At 39.2% G+C, this 17,403-nt stretch overlaps 1 protein-coding gene across 1 annotated transcript; it reads left to right on the forward strand.

Annotated features, from left to right (window-relative positions):
* The first annotated feature begins 5,268 nt into the window (after nt 1-5,268).
* Nucleotides 5,269-14,868, forward strand: LOC121859698 (putative nuclease HARBI1). The gene is made up of 2 exons (XM_042356622.1): nt 5,269-6,448; nt 13,024-14,868. The coding sequence occupies exons 1-2, from the start codon at nt 5,728-5,730 to the stop codon at nt 13,218-13,220; spliced, it is 918 nt and encodes a 305-aa protein (XP_042212556.1). The 5' UTR covers nt 5,269-5,727; the 3' UTR covers nt 13,221-14,868.
* Nucleotides 14,869-17,403: the final 2,535 nt, after the last annotated feature.

A 17,403-nucleotide genomic window follows, 5' to 3' on the forward strand; every position in this document is an offset into this window, starting at 1 on the left:
CATTTTTCCTCCTCACATCCTGTGGGAGTTGATGGCAGCCTCATTTCTGACAAGCCAGTGAATTCAAGGTGTCTTGGTATATCTCAAATAACTGCCAAAACCACAGTATTCCAGGTCTGAACACCGATAAAAAAAAATTCCATGCGTATACATTTGAGAGCCTGCACATTCCAGAATAGTAATAATAGTTTTTACTTTAGTGTGTTGATGCAACAGGTAACACAAACTTGAGCAGTTACTTTTAGCAAAGGGTTAGATTTAAAATATATCAGACATGTTAAACGAGAGTTCTTCTTTAAAATTCACATGATGTTGTTGACAGCTGATCACATTTGGTAAAGTTATATCTTCTTCTCCTGATGAAAAAATAAAGTTATTTGTACGATTGGGTGGTGGGTGGTGTGTTATGTTCTCTCATCGCCCACGAGTAACCGGCATCGTCTCGGCTCCTGTGAATTAATAATAAAGAATCAGGAAACTTGTCAAGCAATTCTTAAGCTTAGCTAACACTGCAGTCACATGAGGACTGGGTTATAGAGACTTAAGCTATTGCAACCCATGATTGAGTGGGTGTGTGTTAGCACTGTACACACATGCTTAATATGTCCAGTGCACACACAACGGCGTGATCCAGGAATTCACAAGTAGGGTCCAAGAAGTTGTGGTGGGGGAACATGGCGAGGGCAGCGAGCCCAACCCAGCTTGGGGGTGCCTGTGAGCCTCCCCACCAAAAATTTTGAGAGTTTTGAATCTTGACCACAACGTCATGGACATTTTGAGGTAATTTGAAGGAGCAGTTCAGGGTACATTTAGGGAGCTGGTGGCTCAGTGCTTACAACAGTGGCAAGAGACGACCTGATCGCCTCAAGGGCTAACGTGAGAGCCGATCTTCCGCAGAAGAGGCTAAAAGTAAAAAGTAATCATACATTCATGATACAATACAAGGCAGGTGGCTCAGTTCTTGACAGTCACATTCAATAATATAGTGTTCAAGGTACAGCGTTACTAATCTCTGGGTTAGACAGGTCTTGTATCTCTAGCCGCACTTGGCCAGACTACATCACATTGTCTGGTTCGGCTATTATGCTACTACAATTGGCACCTCTTGTCAACTTATGGGTCCAGACTGCTATGGTCACGGTAGCAATTTTATAGCCTATTAATACCCACACTATTGCACAAAATCGCCCAAAGACCGTAGTATTCTCCTGAGTGTATCGTATGGAAGTTTTTCTTTCACGACTGTTCCCGTATCAGATAAAAATAATTTTAGTGACATTTTGCTTTAGTATAAATATATGTGCCAATGTAAATGACAGTTACTCATGTGATCATCATAAAAATGCATTACTGGGGTTAACCAAAATATTACATCATTAACTGAATCAACAATGTTCAATATGAATGGCGAGAAAATCATTTCATATGAAAACTAAGTGACACTTTACCGCAATCAATTACCGTATAGGCTTAATGAAATACTTATATTAAAATTTTAAACTGAAAAAGAGTCAATGTTGATGGGAGGGTAATTTAGTAATTACATTCTTCCTAATAAGGGTAATTTTATTTATTGATTCTGTCAAGTTCTTAAAGACCATCCCAACAGATCTTTGCATAAATCTTGTGAACATCTTTTTTTTTTTTGTAATATATAAACCTCTGACTACGTAGTACGATTAAAATTCGGTTTAATTAAATTGTTTAACTATACAAAGAAAATTTAATTCATTTAATTTCATTCCGGACAATAGGGAAGCAAGAGAAGTAAACATTAGAGTGTCAACCTTTAAATACCGGCTATAGTGCGTATTGCCGCTTACCCTTCCAGGCGCATAAAGTTTCTACGGCGCAGCTGAATTTTTAAATAAAGGAACCTACTTCCAGCATTAAACAGAGTGTAGGAAGGCAATACTAGGTGAAACTGAACTGATTCCAGGATCTTGACAGACGCCTTGTATACCAATACTTGTAGTTAGTATCAATGACACCTGTGTGTGTAGTCTGTACTGTTGGAGAAGAGATTACTGCCTTGCGAAGTACTGTACAGTAGCATATATGTATTTATGATTAATGAGAACAATGATGGAATAGGAAAATAAACTTTCTTAGGAAATGATAGGCACAGTACAGCCTCCAGTGCTGTCTTGAAATGAAAACAAAATAGATAATTATTCTGTAAAACTGTTGATAAGTTCACATCTATAATAGATAATGTTTAATATTCATATGGATGTCACTGGCAGAGGAGGTGGCTGGATTACAGCAGCTGAGACATTGGCCTTAGAGCATTTAGGAAAAAAGGCTAACTTATTAACTCAACCCAACCTAATGATCATATGTTAGTGTTTACTGTTTATTTTTCATGGCTTCCTCGAAACCTTACCATGACCAGTTAAGGTTGGGGGTTGGAGTTACAACAACTGAATGGTATTATTTCCACCTCTGATAAAAAGTAAAATTAAAAGCATTTTAAGTGTATTCACAATTGTAAATGCTTGTTTTTTTGTTTGATTAATATAGTTTGTATCCTGTAGTAGTTTGTGTTTTAAGAATTTTTAAAGTATACCATTGCTGTTGCGTCTGATGTTGAAATACTGCACAGTGAAACCCTCTAATTTTGATTAATTGGGGGAAAGGTGATTCAAGAAGAAAATATCCGGATTACGGTAAATTTCAATAACAAAGGCCAATCACAGAAATAATTGGCAAATTAGCAGTGATGTAGTTTTGAAGAACAATAATAACTCATAAAATACAGATTAAGGTGATTAATTATTTAAATAAGTGCTACCAATTCCAGAAGGGCTCTAAGGTACTGTAGAGGCAGTGAAGGCAGGTAGCATGGGTACACCTGTGGAGCATCTGTTTTGTATCACTTATCAAATACTACATTACAGGCTAAATAACTGCTACATGCTGTCCCACTTTTACGAAGCTCATCGCCACGCGCTGCACTCCTGCCGAACCGGAATGTCATTCTTCACGTGTGTAATCTTTACGCTGAGAGTATACAGCAGGATGCGCATACAAGGTTACCTATTCATCAAATATTAATGAAGTTCTTCACCCGCCACCCACCACCGCCGGCCCAAGTCAGTGATAATGATTATGGGCCGTATTGATAGTCATTACGACGATAATGACGATCACGATCATCATCTCGATGATCGTGTGTCGGGATGCAACCACCCAACGCTGAGTGCCATATTCCCAGGCACTTACATGAGCGTGTAAACACGGCAGCTCGTGTCGGATGGCAAAATTTTTTTAGCCATGCGCGTGTGCCAAATGTATTATTTCACATAATTAGAAAGACGATTGAGAGAGATATTTAGTTATTTTATACCGGCACAATAATATATTGTAAAATATATTTTTTTATAAAATTGAACTTTATTATCTGTTCGAAACAAAATAGATAATTTTTTCATCTGAGTACTTGGCAACAATGTTTGCGCGCGTGTTATCAAACATGGAGGTAGTAAGAAAACGTTCTGCAGCTCTGTCTGAAACCCAACACATGGCACTTTTGCGCCATATTGAGCAAAGGCCAATCATTGAGGACAGGTCTACAAGCAACACCATACATGATAGGAAAAGAAAGGCCTGAAAATATCAATTGTAAAAATTAAAAGTAAATAGATTTTTTTAACCAAAGAGTGGTGTTGTGTGTATCATTAAAACTGTGATGTAGCCGAGTATTGCAGAATTTTAGAGCAAATTATTTGCATTGATAGTAAGCTGTACTTATTCTTTATTTTATTAGTGGCAGTAAATATTTAAGTTAAAGAATAAAGATAATGAAATCTAATGCTTACTTATGTCGTCATATTTCTGCCTGACACACACAAGACATTGTAGATCGTAAACCTTAGCTTATATCTTGTTGAAAATAAATATTAACGTTTATACTAAACTATATTACTGGGCCAAAAACTGTGATATTTTCCTTGCTAACTCAAGATAGAGTGAGCTCACTTGGCTTTTTTTTTTTTTTAAGGGGATTAGCCCACCTGGGCACAGGTCAATGACCCACATCGGGGCCTGGGGGGCAAAAATTTAATAATAATAATAGTAATTCATAGTAAATAAAATTTATAATTAAAAGTAAAATAAAATAATAACAACAATAATAATAATAATAACAATACTGTAATAATGATAATAAAGAAAAAATAATAATAATCAATAGTTAGAAACGCTATATGTACAGTATGTTGTCTTGTCAATAGTAAGAGAAACAATTGAGATCCTGCAATTGTGTGTAAATGAGGCAGAAAGACAGATCAGCAACCTGGGACTTGGTCACAATATTCGTGATGCCATATGGTAGCAGGGTCTACCATTAGACAACACATTATGCTTCCAATATCTTCCCAGGCGGTAGTACCTACTTGCCTCATTCCGGAAAACATAAGTAAATTTCGTGGTTCAGATGGTTGAAATTTTATTACTACTACGACAAAAATATTGTATGAATGAATAAAGATAAGAAACATACCTTAAATGATAACAGAAGTAATTGTTAATTGAAGATGAGGCTCACAGCACAGACAGCAGTCGGAGCTGTGATGTCAACATTCCAATAATGTTTCAAGTTCATAACAGTGTTGTGAAAGTTCATTTATCCGTATTAACACTTCTTTTAATTGTTCTTATCAAAAAAATAATATAATTCGACGTAGACATCTGTAATATAAAGTACTGGAAGAACTTTCATAAAATATAATGATGATTATTTGTCGTAAGGCAGCTATCAGGTGGGGGTAGCCACCCGATGTTGTTTCCAACATTTCAGGGATATGCGTACGGTTCCCTTCCGATACCTTGTTTATCGGGATGACTATTAATAGACCAGCACGAACACTATCAATTGGCATTGTGCTTCGTAATGACTATCAATCTGGCCCAGTGAGGATATGGATTTATACGGACTTTGAGGGGTTTGACAAAGAGGCCCTGCAAGCCTCTGTGGTGGATAGTGATACAATTGATACAAATGATACAGGTGAGGGCCAATAATCTGCCCTCTGCCTCGGAACCAACCCCCCATCCCCGTGTGCCCAGCCATCTTTTCTACTAATGTAAGTGTTAAAAAACCTAATATTATTGATATTTCACTTAATTATTAATTGTGTGTGCATACCATCATAAAATTATGAAGTTATTTTTACTACAACGTAGGTACTGTGTCTGAAAAAGTGGAGTTTGGGGGTCGGCCCGGTCTCTATTTCAATTAATCCCGTATGTTATGTTGTTCACTTTACGCGTTTTTCACTTTACGCGGGCCACCGTGGGTTGAATTAACCGCGTAAAGTGAGGGTTCACTGTACTACTAAAACACTTGTACACTAATTTTGAGTTGCTGTCTCAATGATCTGCACTTCAACAACTGTACACTTATAGTTTCTTCATCAGACTCTTCACATTGTAAAATCTGTTGAGTTCCAGGAGTAGATGCAGTAATAGCTCCGAGATCTGACACACCACAAGATTTGAACCAAAATGGAAAGAAACGGAGGAGGCAGGATTGGACACATTGCTTGACAGGCTCAGAGATGCTCACCATGTGATCTAAATTAATGCGTTTCACTGTACATCATGAAAATTTGAATATTTAAATGTATATATGTTTTAGTTTAATTTGTGCAATGAGTAATTTGAGCATTCCCTCTTTGGGTGGCTTGTATTAGTATTAAAATTTTTGACTGAACTGTCATTTTGATGATGGCTTACAGCTTGCATCACTGTCATCACTTGCAGAGTGAAACTGAATTCATGGCTGAACTTCTTGTTGCATTGGCATATCGCCGTATACTTCGCCGAGAACGGACGTACCGAGATCCATTAGATCCACTAGCCGTCAGCGATGAACACTTGATAAAACATTATAAGTTTCCTCGGCAAGAAATTTTACGCCTGTGTGAAGAACTTCGACCATCAATTGAACGTCCAACAAATAGATCACATGCCATTCCCTGTCACACGCAAGTACTTGTTGCTTTAGGGTTTTATACAAGTGGTAATCTTCAGTCTTCTGTGGGAAACTCTACAGGCTTAAGTCAAACCAGTGTGAGCAGAGTGATCAATAAAGTGACTGATGCTTTGTTTAAGAAAGGACTTACAGAAATCAGAATGCCTAAAGATGCTATAAGCATCAACAAAACCAAACGGAACTTCTGCATGGTTGACAACTTTCCCGATGTAGTTGGTTTGATTGACTGCACACACATTCCTATTAAAACACCCATTGCTAATGAACGCAAGTATGTGAACCAGAAGAATGTCCATTCCCTAAACATTCAAGTAGTGTGTAACAGTGAAATGCTCATTGGTAATTTTGTGGCCAAGTACCCGGGAGGTGCTCGTGATGCCTTTATATGGAGCAACTCGACTCTTCATAAGCGATTTGAAGTTGGTGATTTTGGGGATGCATACTTACTCGGTGAGTATTTTGTTTTTGTGTCTCGAGTAAAACTTAGCTTGGGCTGATGTTAGATAGTTTGATGAAAATGAGACTTGGTTTAGTAGTTTAGCATTCAGAGTTGTGATTAACTGTAGATAATTGTTATACTCTTTAATATCAGCCAAGCAGCCATTCAGTTAAACAAGAAAGGTTATTATTACAAATCTTAATTGTTCTCACTTTTATAATGCAATAAAACTGTGTTGTAAATTTTTTATTTTAATTCATAAAGAACATTAGTATTACTTTAATAATATTGGGTATAACCGCCAATCAGACGGTTAGAGGGTGAATAATGCTTCTCACGTCTTACACGAACATTATAATTCGGTCAAACCTGTTGAATACAATTCATTTAGTATTTCAAATAAGTCATACATAGGCACTCTTACATAAATGTTTAATCCAATATATATTTACATAACAATCATGGCTATGTAATTAGTCTAATCTTAACACAAAAACAATGACACAGTCTACCTGTGTACACAATAAGTACTAGTTAAACTTACGTGTTGAAAGTCTAGAGAGAAGCCAGGGTAGGTGTTGACTCTTAACTTTTACTTTTTACTTTTATCCTCTTCGCCACTGATCGGCTTATTAGCCGCCAGGCGTCGGTCACGTCTCTGTCACGCACTGTTGGCAAATACTGGGCATGCACCGGCTCTGAATGTACCTGAACCCGCTCAGTGGTCAAGTCTTCTGAAAGAGCTCACACTCCCGTGCATCTCTGAGTTGTTCCAGAGTTTACTTTCAAAAAAGTTTGCCCTCACGGTTTTCTGGACTTGGCTTCTTCAATCTTGAGCCTGTTGCCAGGGGCGGGCGTCCGCCAGCTCAAATAAGACACTCTTGATAGTGCCCCTGAGATGCTTATACACCCTCAACTAGGTCCCCCTTGCCCGTCTGTAGTATAAGCTAGGTAAGTTCAGCGCTCAGTCTCTCGGGGTAGCTGAGGTGGTGCAGGCACCAGTCTGGTGGCCCTTTGAACATTTTCAACCAACTGACAGTCCCTAGCATATCTCGGGGACCAGATGGGGTGACAGTATTCCAGATGGGGAAGCACTTCACTCCTGAAGATCGTTACGAGGGACGGACCGTCTAGATATCTGAACGACCTTCTTATAAGACCCAATAATTTATTTGCTTGATTTACCTTCTTCTCACAATGGCCCGAGAACTTCAGCTCATTGTCAACGTACACACCTAGGTCTTTCTCACACACAGTCTCAACTAGTGCATTTTCTTCATCCTGTTGGGACATATGATATGCCTCCTTACCGTTGGTACGCCCCAGGTGCATCCTCTTACACTTCGAGACATTGAATCTCAGCAGCCATTTCTTCGACCATTCCTGGAGCCCACAGAGGTCCTTCTGCAGCTCTTCACAGTCCGCTTGGTTCTTAATTTCCCGAAATAACTTGCCATCATCGGCAAACATTTGTATGGAGGAGTGTACAACGTCAAGCATGTCATTTATGAAACAAACAAACAACAGCGGGCCCAATACACTGCCCTGTGGTACCCCACTTGTTACAGGTACCGATGACGATTTCGTGCCATTAATCACCACACACTGCTTGCAGTCATGTAGAAAGTCTTCTATCCACGCTAGGACATTTCCCCGAATTCCATACCCTTCCAGTTTGATTTTCAGCCTTTCGTGGGGTTCACTGTTGAAAGCCTTGGCAAAATCTAGGTAAATATTGTCGATATAACCACCCCGTTCCAGAATATGGGTCCAAATATCCAATACCTTTAGCAATTGTGTTAAGCAAGAGCGCCCCGGCATAAAACCGTGTTGGCAATCTTTTACAAGGTTGTTTCGTAGTAGATGTTCCATCACGGCATCTCTGATAATACTCTCAAGTACTTTACATATTATGCTGGTCAGGCTCACCGGTCTATAGTTGTTCGTGGAGTGACTATCGCCCTTCTTGAAGATAGGACTCACATAAGCCACTTTCCATTCACTGGGGACCATTTGTTCATCCAGGCATTTACAAAACAGGATCTTCAGGGGCTCTGCAAGCTCGTTGCACAGCTCTCTTAGCACTCTAGGATGCACCATGTCAGGTCCAGGACTCTTATGGACCTTTAGCCTGGACAGTTTATTTCTAATACCCTCTTCTGTGAACACAATGTGGGTCAGTGCTGTGTCGAACCGTCTGTCCTCAAACGCAGGAAGGTTAGTTGCATCCTCTCTTGTGAACACTGAGGAAAAGAAGCTGTTCAATGCCTCAGCTTTATCCTGGTCAGAATCTGCGTAACTACCATCTTCAAGCCTCAGGTCTGATACTCCTACTCGCGTTTTCAATTTCGACTTTGCATAGCGGTAAAACGCCTTTGGGTTTGACTTGACCTCGCGTGCAACCAGCCTCTGGAACTCCTTTTCAGCCCTCCTACACTCTATCTTTGCTTGGTTTCTGGCTCTTGCATACATCCTCCTGTCTTGCTCATCGTTTGACCCAACCCACGTCTTGAATTTCTGGGTTTTCTTCTTAATTTTGTCGACCGCCGCATGGTTCATGTGTAGGGATCCCCTCGTATTCTAGAAGCACTGGGTTTGGTCTTGGGTATATATTTATCGATCAAATGGGTCATTTTACTAGTTATGATATTCAGCATAGTGTCTGCGTTCTTGTACCTTAATAAGTCAGGCCAGTTGATACCCCTCATCTCTTCCCTCATCCCATTGTAATTTCCCTTGTAATATTTGCACCTTGGCCTGGCCTTATCTTGAACTAGGTAACAGTTAAATCTGAATGACAACACTGTATGGTGACTGGTGCCAACTGGGGCAAGGTGTTCCAGTTTGGCCACCATACCCTCCTCGTTTGTTATGATGAGGTCAAGTGGCTTGGGTGTTTGCTCCCCTCTGTAATGTGTCGGGTCTCTCACATGTTGGAACAGAAAATTATCTCTCAGAGTTTCTACAAAAAGAGTAGCAGGGTTATTCAAGTCATTCGGGGTGGACTCGTTTCTCCAGTCGATGTCGCCATAGTTAAAGTCCCCCATGATAAGGAGGTGGCTAGGGTTGAGCATCGCCGCATTGTTTATTAAGGTTCTTAAGTTCCTTTGATTTAGTGGGCCACAGTTTGGGGATCTGTAGATACACCCGACGATAAGTAAGTCCCCTCCCTTTAATTTAATTTTACACCACTTGGACTCTTCAAAAACATCCTCTCCCTGTACCCTCGCCTGGCTGGCTCTAAGGTCTTGCCTAGCGTAGATAACCACACCCCTCCTGCAGGATTCTTGAGTTAGGTTCGTAAATGAGTCATATCCAGCAATACTGAACTCACATTCCTCTGGGTCGATTCTCCTGTTCTTGTACAACAGTTCTACAACTCCTACAATATCTGGTTGGTGTACTCTTAGTAGTGTTTCAAACTCCTCTCTCTTATCAAGGAACGTGTCAGTATTAGTGTACATGACATTCAAGCCAGAATTTGTTCTCGGTAACGTCTCTGCCCTTCGTAATAAACCCGCTCCCCCCACATTCTCAGAAGCTGCAGCATTTGCTAAGTACACTGTATTTTGCAGGGTGTGGTTAGAAATGTCTTTGTTTACACGGCGCTCGCCCCCTCCTGTCCGGTAGGCTGAGCTGGTGCCGCCTCCCGGGTGGTGGGTTGAGTGGGTGGAGGGTGCACTGCTGCCCCCTGGCCCTGTGTCGGCACACTTGTTTCCACTACCCTCCACCTGAGTATAACCCATGTACACCTGTCCCCGTTCCTCCTCGACTCCTCCCTCTTCTGCTTCAAGTCCTGCAGGAGCTTCTTGTGCTGTTCCCTCTGCATTACCGTGCGGTCTGGGTGAATGAATACATCCCGAAATGCCTCGCTCCTTGCTAAGTTTTTTGCCTGCCGAATAACTTGCCATTTCTCCTCCTCACTCACTAGTGTGATCCTGAGGGGGCGAGGCTTAGCCCCCTGCTTTTGTCCCAGCCTCCTCACATCCTGAGGGGTTGCTGGAATCTTCAGAACCTCTGTGCAAATATTTTGAAACAGCACCTTATCGTGTGTTTCCTTACTCACAGTTCCCTCCGCCTGGCTCTCTGTGACTCCAAAAACTATTACATTGTTCCTGCGCTGGAGCCGTTCCTGGTGTTCCTCCTCTCCCCTAACAGTAGGTCCGTTAATTTTCATTTCTTCGACACACTTCTTCAAAGTCCCAATCTGCTGTAGAACCTGTACTGATTCTGCATTACTCCCCACCCCCCCTTCCCCGTGGCCCTCCTAATACGTCAGCATAACTCCTCTTAGCAACCACCTCCATTCTATCAGCTACTTCCTCAGTCTTAGCAAGGATCTCTTTCCCAACTTGCTCCAGTTTGTCAACCAGCAGGGCTCCTGCTTCATCTATTTTCGTCCCTAGAGAACTCGTTCCCTTATGGATTGCAATCGCTTCATTCACCTTGACTATGCAGCCAGAGCAATACCAGCAACAGCCATCATGCTTTACGGCAGTTAGTAACTTCCTAAACGTTGCATTAGTCAGGCCTGTATCCTCCATATCCGACGTCTCCCTGCAGTAATCACATATCAAACTCATGGTTGTTGTTGTTGTGGGGGGGGGGGGTGCAGACTGTGTATAAATCTACACCTATTTAAAAAAATAAAGAGAGAAAAAGTACTTAGCTACTCTCTGTTGCCTATAGAGTTGTCGTCTGCGACTGCGTACACTGTATCTCCCTGTGAATGGTGTATTGTAGGCACAGTTTCAGTCCTTGAGAAAGCACACAAACAAAATAAAATTTAAAGTCTCTGTGGCACCTATGACACGAATAGGCTGGCAGTTGTCCTTACCAGCTTGATTGCCAATATGTATTCACTTTAAGTTATTTATAGTCTCTTCTGCATTCACTGATGACAACTATGAACTGATTTAACTGAAGGCACAGTACTACACTCCCTGGTTGGCCTTTATCACAGCCGTGACCACAACACCCTAAAAAATAAAATAAAATAAAAGCTTTGTCATGTGGCAGTGATTGTGTGGTTATAGGCCTGTGACCCTGGCTGTACCTCCAACTCGGTGGAAATTGAGTTTTCAAAAATACAATCGTGTCTAGCATTAAAAGTCCTACATCGATTTACACTTTCACATCACTAAGACGATCTTGACGATCTTATGTAATCACTGTCCAATTTCTGCCGCTCTACATCGAAGGCCCGAATGCCGAACACGCTTTGTTACAGACGCAACACGACCCGCCCGCCGGGTAGCTATACTGAAATGCCTACCCTATAGCCTGGCCCCTTGGCTGGTCAGCTATGGCTGAGTCAGGTGATTATAATTATACATAAACAAACTCCCTTCACACCCTCCAACCTCCTTCTGGGCCTCTCATCTTCAACCATCTCAACACTCTACATTGCATACGGGCACGCATGCCCAATAAACATGACATGAGTTACAGCCTAACATAACATTTGTTTATATGTCATCATAATTATGTTACGCTTACTGATAACATTTAGGATTATTGTTGAATTTAAGTACATTACAATTAATACTATATAATATACGTAACATTATTGATGATACTGCTGTTTTATTAATGCTTTAATGTAGAAAGTGAAGGATCTAGAAATGGACATCTCAACAAATGGAACAACTGTACTGGTATGAAGGACATTAAATTATAAAGTTGCCTAGAAAAGGGTGAATATTATAGATGCATTGAGAAATGTATGGAAAGGGCAGACTATGTTAAAGAGGGAGAGGTATTTATAAAAAACACTTAAGTTGATATGAGTATGAAGCATTGACAGTGGATGCAAAAGAAGGAAATAAGTTGGAAGCTCCAGTAATGACATGCCTGAGAAATATGTGGGAGTGTCAGTGTACCAACTGAAATGTTGAACACTTATTCTCCAAACCAGACCTGAATCTTCATACTAATACTACAGCCTTGTTAACATTGTGTTTAGAATAAGTTTGGTTACATAAGCAGGGCCGTCCCTAGGAGGGTGCAGCGCCTGGGGCAACTCAGCCACTGCGGGGCCCCAGATTATGCGGTCAGAGGAACCCACCCCACCAACCCCCATTAGACTGTCGCTATGGATGGTAAGGTTACTGTTGCGATGGTGGCGTAAGCCGTCAGGTCAGATTAACCAGTCAACAGGTAATGTGTCGAGGTCACTGGGTCTAGTGCTGGGCCCCACAGGGCGGCGATCGCCCTGTCGCCCCCTCCTAAGGGCAGGGCTGTACATAAGGTTTGGTTAAGTTCCAGGTCTGTGGATTAGGTAGTCCTAACTCATACCATCACAAACCAGACTGACTCAGTAAATTGCAAAACAAAAACCAACCAGATACTGTACCTCTACCCCCAGACTACTAAGGGCTAAATAAAATTGTCTGATGTTAGCAAGGATAAAATCCCTAAATTGTTTCATAGCAATCAGAGGGTTAATCCTTACATAAATTTTTCAGTCCGGTGCTGTACTAAACTTTCTCCTCCATACGTAAGAGAACATGCGATTGAGGATCTCATTATACCATACTACTCTACACTTTACGGTTTCCCATTTTAATTGTTATCTCTATTTCAGGTGACAGTGATTACCCTCTTCAGCCTTTCCTTTTGACACCTTTCCATCACCCAGTAACTGCTGCACAAGAAAGGTACAACAGGAGCCACAAGAAAACAAGGGATATTATTGACAAGACATTCGATATACTGAAGTCTAGATTCAGATGTCTGCACCAGGCTAGAGGTTACTTGAATTATGAACCAGGGAAGTGTTAAAATGTGTAGCCAGTTTGTACCTACACAATCGGTGTATTCAGCGTAGTATTCCACTCGATATGGAAGACCTGATACAAAATGATGATCCAGGTCCTGTTGAACAGTTCTATGAGGATCACACTAGTCTTGGCTACTGTAAAAGAATGGAGGTAGTGGACAAATTTTTCACACAAATTATGTAAATTCTGTACAGTACTCTGGGTTGCTTCTTCATCTGTATGAACCCAAATGTCAGATTCATATTCTTTTTAAAGATATTGTACTGTATTATCATACCGAATCATTGACACTGCCATAGGTCCTTTTTACTATAACTTAAACAGAAGAACTGTGCTCCACTTCCTCCAATTCAGTGAAAACTGTTGTTAAGAGTTTTCATATTTCCAAAATTACTTTTCAGCTGTGGATATCTAGTACAAATGTGGGTGCAGTGGGACAGAAAAGTTTATGAAACTATAAATTTCTTGTTTAAAAAGAATTTGTAGTTGTCTTATGACTTTAAAATCTAATGTAGATATACCATAATGAGCATAAGATATTAGACATGTATTCATACAGGGGTCCTCATTTTACGTCAGGGATGTGTTCCAGAGAAGAGCGATTTATAACTCACTTTTTGTCAAATTTTAAGTTGATGTCTTAGGTTTAGGATAAATTATATTTTAATAGGTTTTCACGAAGTTTCCTTTATTTGTTGTTTATTATTTATGAATAATTTTATGACTGATAATTTAGTTTTACTGCATTTTCATATTTTATATACATTTTAACTTTAAAAATATCTTATACAGTATCTGTTTTGTATTTTAAAGCATTTTATGAATGTTTTTCATCTTGAATTATTAATTTATTTAAAATAAATTTTTATGTTTTAAAGTACTGTACTGTAGTACTGGTACATAATGAAGATAGTACTGTACAGCCTTTATGCAGCACTTTGAATATTTTACAAATTTTTTACATTTGTAAATTTTTGTTTAAACTTAGTTGGCTCTTGGGTGCTACAGTCTTAGCCGCTGAAGCTCCTTTAAAAAACACAGTACACCTGTGCATGTAAGCAATCAGTCAATATAAGCAGCTCACTTGTTTAGGTCTGCTTTGTCCATTCATATGGAATATGAATCATCCATGAACCCTTCAGAGTATCTCTTTAATTTGTACAATTTGGATGCACTTGAACTTTGAAATTGTCCTATTGCCGCTAAATCTGTGGTACCCCAAACAATTGTATGATTTAATAATACAGTGGTCACTTTCGGTTAAAGAACACAATGTCCACAGAGTCGTTCGTTAACCGAATCCATTATTTCAATGGGATATTGGGCAATTGGTTCCACCTCACAAAAAAGTTCATACAAAGTATAAACAAAATGCAGTAAAGTACACTTACTTTGAGGTGTGTATGTAGAATGTTGCTGGTTGATCATGATGGGAATTAGAAGTGGGCAGGACGAGGAAGTGGGGGTGGAGAAGGGAGAAGAGAGCATTTTCATGCTTCTTGGAAGCAATAATTGTAGACACAGTTGATGCCGACAAGCCATATTCTTTACTCAGTTCATTGGTTCTAATGCCTTCTTCGTGTTTCTTAATAATTTCCTGTTTCACTTGAATTGAAATCGCCTTTCTAGATTTCTTTGGACCCATGCTTGATGCAGTTCAGTAATTAAACAAATAAAATTTTAAGTTCACTAGCTGTAAGTAAAGATTATTATTTTTTTAAATAAACACTGCACTGCTCTATATACAATTAATTATCAATAGGTTAACTAAATTTCAGAATGACCAATAATTTTAATGTAAAAAACATAAAAAGACTCTGTATTCAAGAGAGCGACAAACACGATGTTTCCTCTACTGTAAACAAAGTTAAACCGACGCTTTGGCGGGTGAGTCAAGCGGCTGATGGGCGCACAAAAAACTAGTTCCCTGCATATATTATCAATATGTTAACTAAATTTAAAAATTACTCGTAATAATTTCAATATAAAAAATGCAAAATTATTAAAAAGCACAACCTTCTTGATATTTACTCCACTGGAAATGAATGTAAACATAGAAGGATACCGTATTGGCGGACTAGCTAATCAGCTGATGCTCACAACAAAACGTGTTTGTTGTAAGGATTTCGTTAATCGAAGTTTTGTTCGTTAACCGAATTGAAGATCTTTATGGGAACTAATTCGTTAACCGAAATTTCGTTAATTGAACCGTTAGTTAATCGAGGGACCACTGTACTGTACAATATAATTCATAATAGTAGGAAACAATATTTTTACCATGAAATCTTTGAAGACATATCTTAGTTTTTTCAGTTATTGTCTGTTTAATCCCTGAAGATGAAATTGTCATAGATTCTGAAAAAATTGGAAATGACTGAAGTCCTTTGGGCAGTTCTTGAGATGCATCACATCTAAATAAAAAAAAAAAAATCTCTAATTTGACACTTTCGACTTGTACAGTACAGTGATCCCTCTGTTAACGAATGCCTCGGTTAACGAAATTTTGGTTTACGAATTACCATCCATAAGAATATTCAATTCGGTTAACGAACAAAAATTCGGTTAACAAAATTCTTACGAAAACATGTCAACATGTTTTAACGCTCCTCAGTTGGAATATTAGTCCGTAATATACAGTACAGTCGGCCCTTAACATACAGGTTTATAATACGGATTTGCAAATCGTCTGTGGTTGCCCCGGAGGAATTCTGTACATTGGAAGTAATTGAAGTACATTCAACTCATGCTGACACGAACAGGACACCGCTCGCTCCCAACCTCACACACACACACACACACACACACACACAGGTGCGGACCATGGAAATTCACCCTTTTCTGGATAGATAGTGACTTGTTAGCATGCCTGAAGCACTAGCACCACTTTCTCTGTGTCATGGTCTCTTTGAAGACATATTGAAGGGTTAAATGTAAAGTATAGTAGCTTCTCAAATTTCAGCGGTTTTTTAATTCTTGCGTATTTTATTGGAACACAAAAAATAAATAAATAAAATTTTGACGGCGAGAGCTGAATTTTTGAAGGGTTTGAGCGGCCGTAGCGTGCGAGCGGCGTGCATAATGCATTAATAAACAGCGTCATTTCTCTTATGTACAAAAGATTCCTTGTGTTTATTACTGAATGTCTTTTTTATTGAATTAATGTTTATGTGTGCAAAATGAGCAATACAATTCTTTAATAATACGTAGAATATTAAAACACGAGAAAATGACACAGCGTGTATTAGTTGATTACAAAACCAGTGACTGAAGCTGGTTCTACATATAAAACTGAAGAAAATAAGACCTTGGTTGTAGCTGTAGTAAAATTAATATGGTTGTTTTAAGTAATGTTATTTAATGTTAATAAATGGAACAATAGAAGTAGCTAATGATAATGGTAAAGAAAAAGAGATGCATATGTAAGTGCGCATCGCACCGCATTGAAACATATCATCATTACTTTACATAAGAATATAGAAAGCTTAACACTTATTTACTGTTCATATATATTTTAATTAATGTTTCTGAATTTGTTTTATTGGATTAATGTGCGTGTGTGCAAAATTAGCAATATAATTTATTAATATCGTGGAATATTAGAGGCGAAGGCGGCTGCGGCATTGTTTATGTTAAAAAGCTTCACGAAACCAGTGACTGATTGGTTCTACATATAAAACTGAAGAAAAATAAGACCCTGATTTTAGCTGTAGTAAAATTAGTAAAAAAATGAATATGATTGCTTGAAGTACCTGTAATGTTATTTAATGTTAATAAATGGAACAATACAGTATAAGTAGCTAACCATTAATGGTAAAAAAGTGGGAACTGCTCATTATGTAAGTGCTTTTATGTGAAAATATGTCGTCATTACTCTACATATGGGAAAATATGAAAGCTTATTTACTGCTCATATATATTGAAGGGTTAAATGTTGTACTCTGTATAGACAAGCAGAGAGAGCAGCGAACTGCGGATGTAAACAAACCTTAATTTCCGGCTTTTTTTTTTAAGGGGATTAGCCCACCGGAATAGGTCACTGACCCACATTAGGGCCTGAGGGGCAAAAATTTAATACTCCTGTAATATGTAATAATAATAATTCAGATAAGTGAAAAAAAAAAAAAAAAAAAGACAGCCTATCTACCTGGTGCGACTAAAATGGTTCGGACCACAGAATGCGGACT

Source organism: Homarus americanus, unplaced genomic scaffold (genome assembly GCF_018991925.1).
Source record: "Homarus americanus isolate GMGI-L3 unplaced genomic scaffold, GMGI_Hamer_2.0 scaffold52841, whole genome shotgun sequence".
NCBI lineage: Eukaryota > Metazoa > Arthropoda > Malacostraca > Decapoda > Nephropidae > Homarus > Homarus americanus.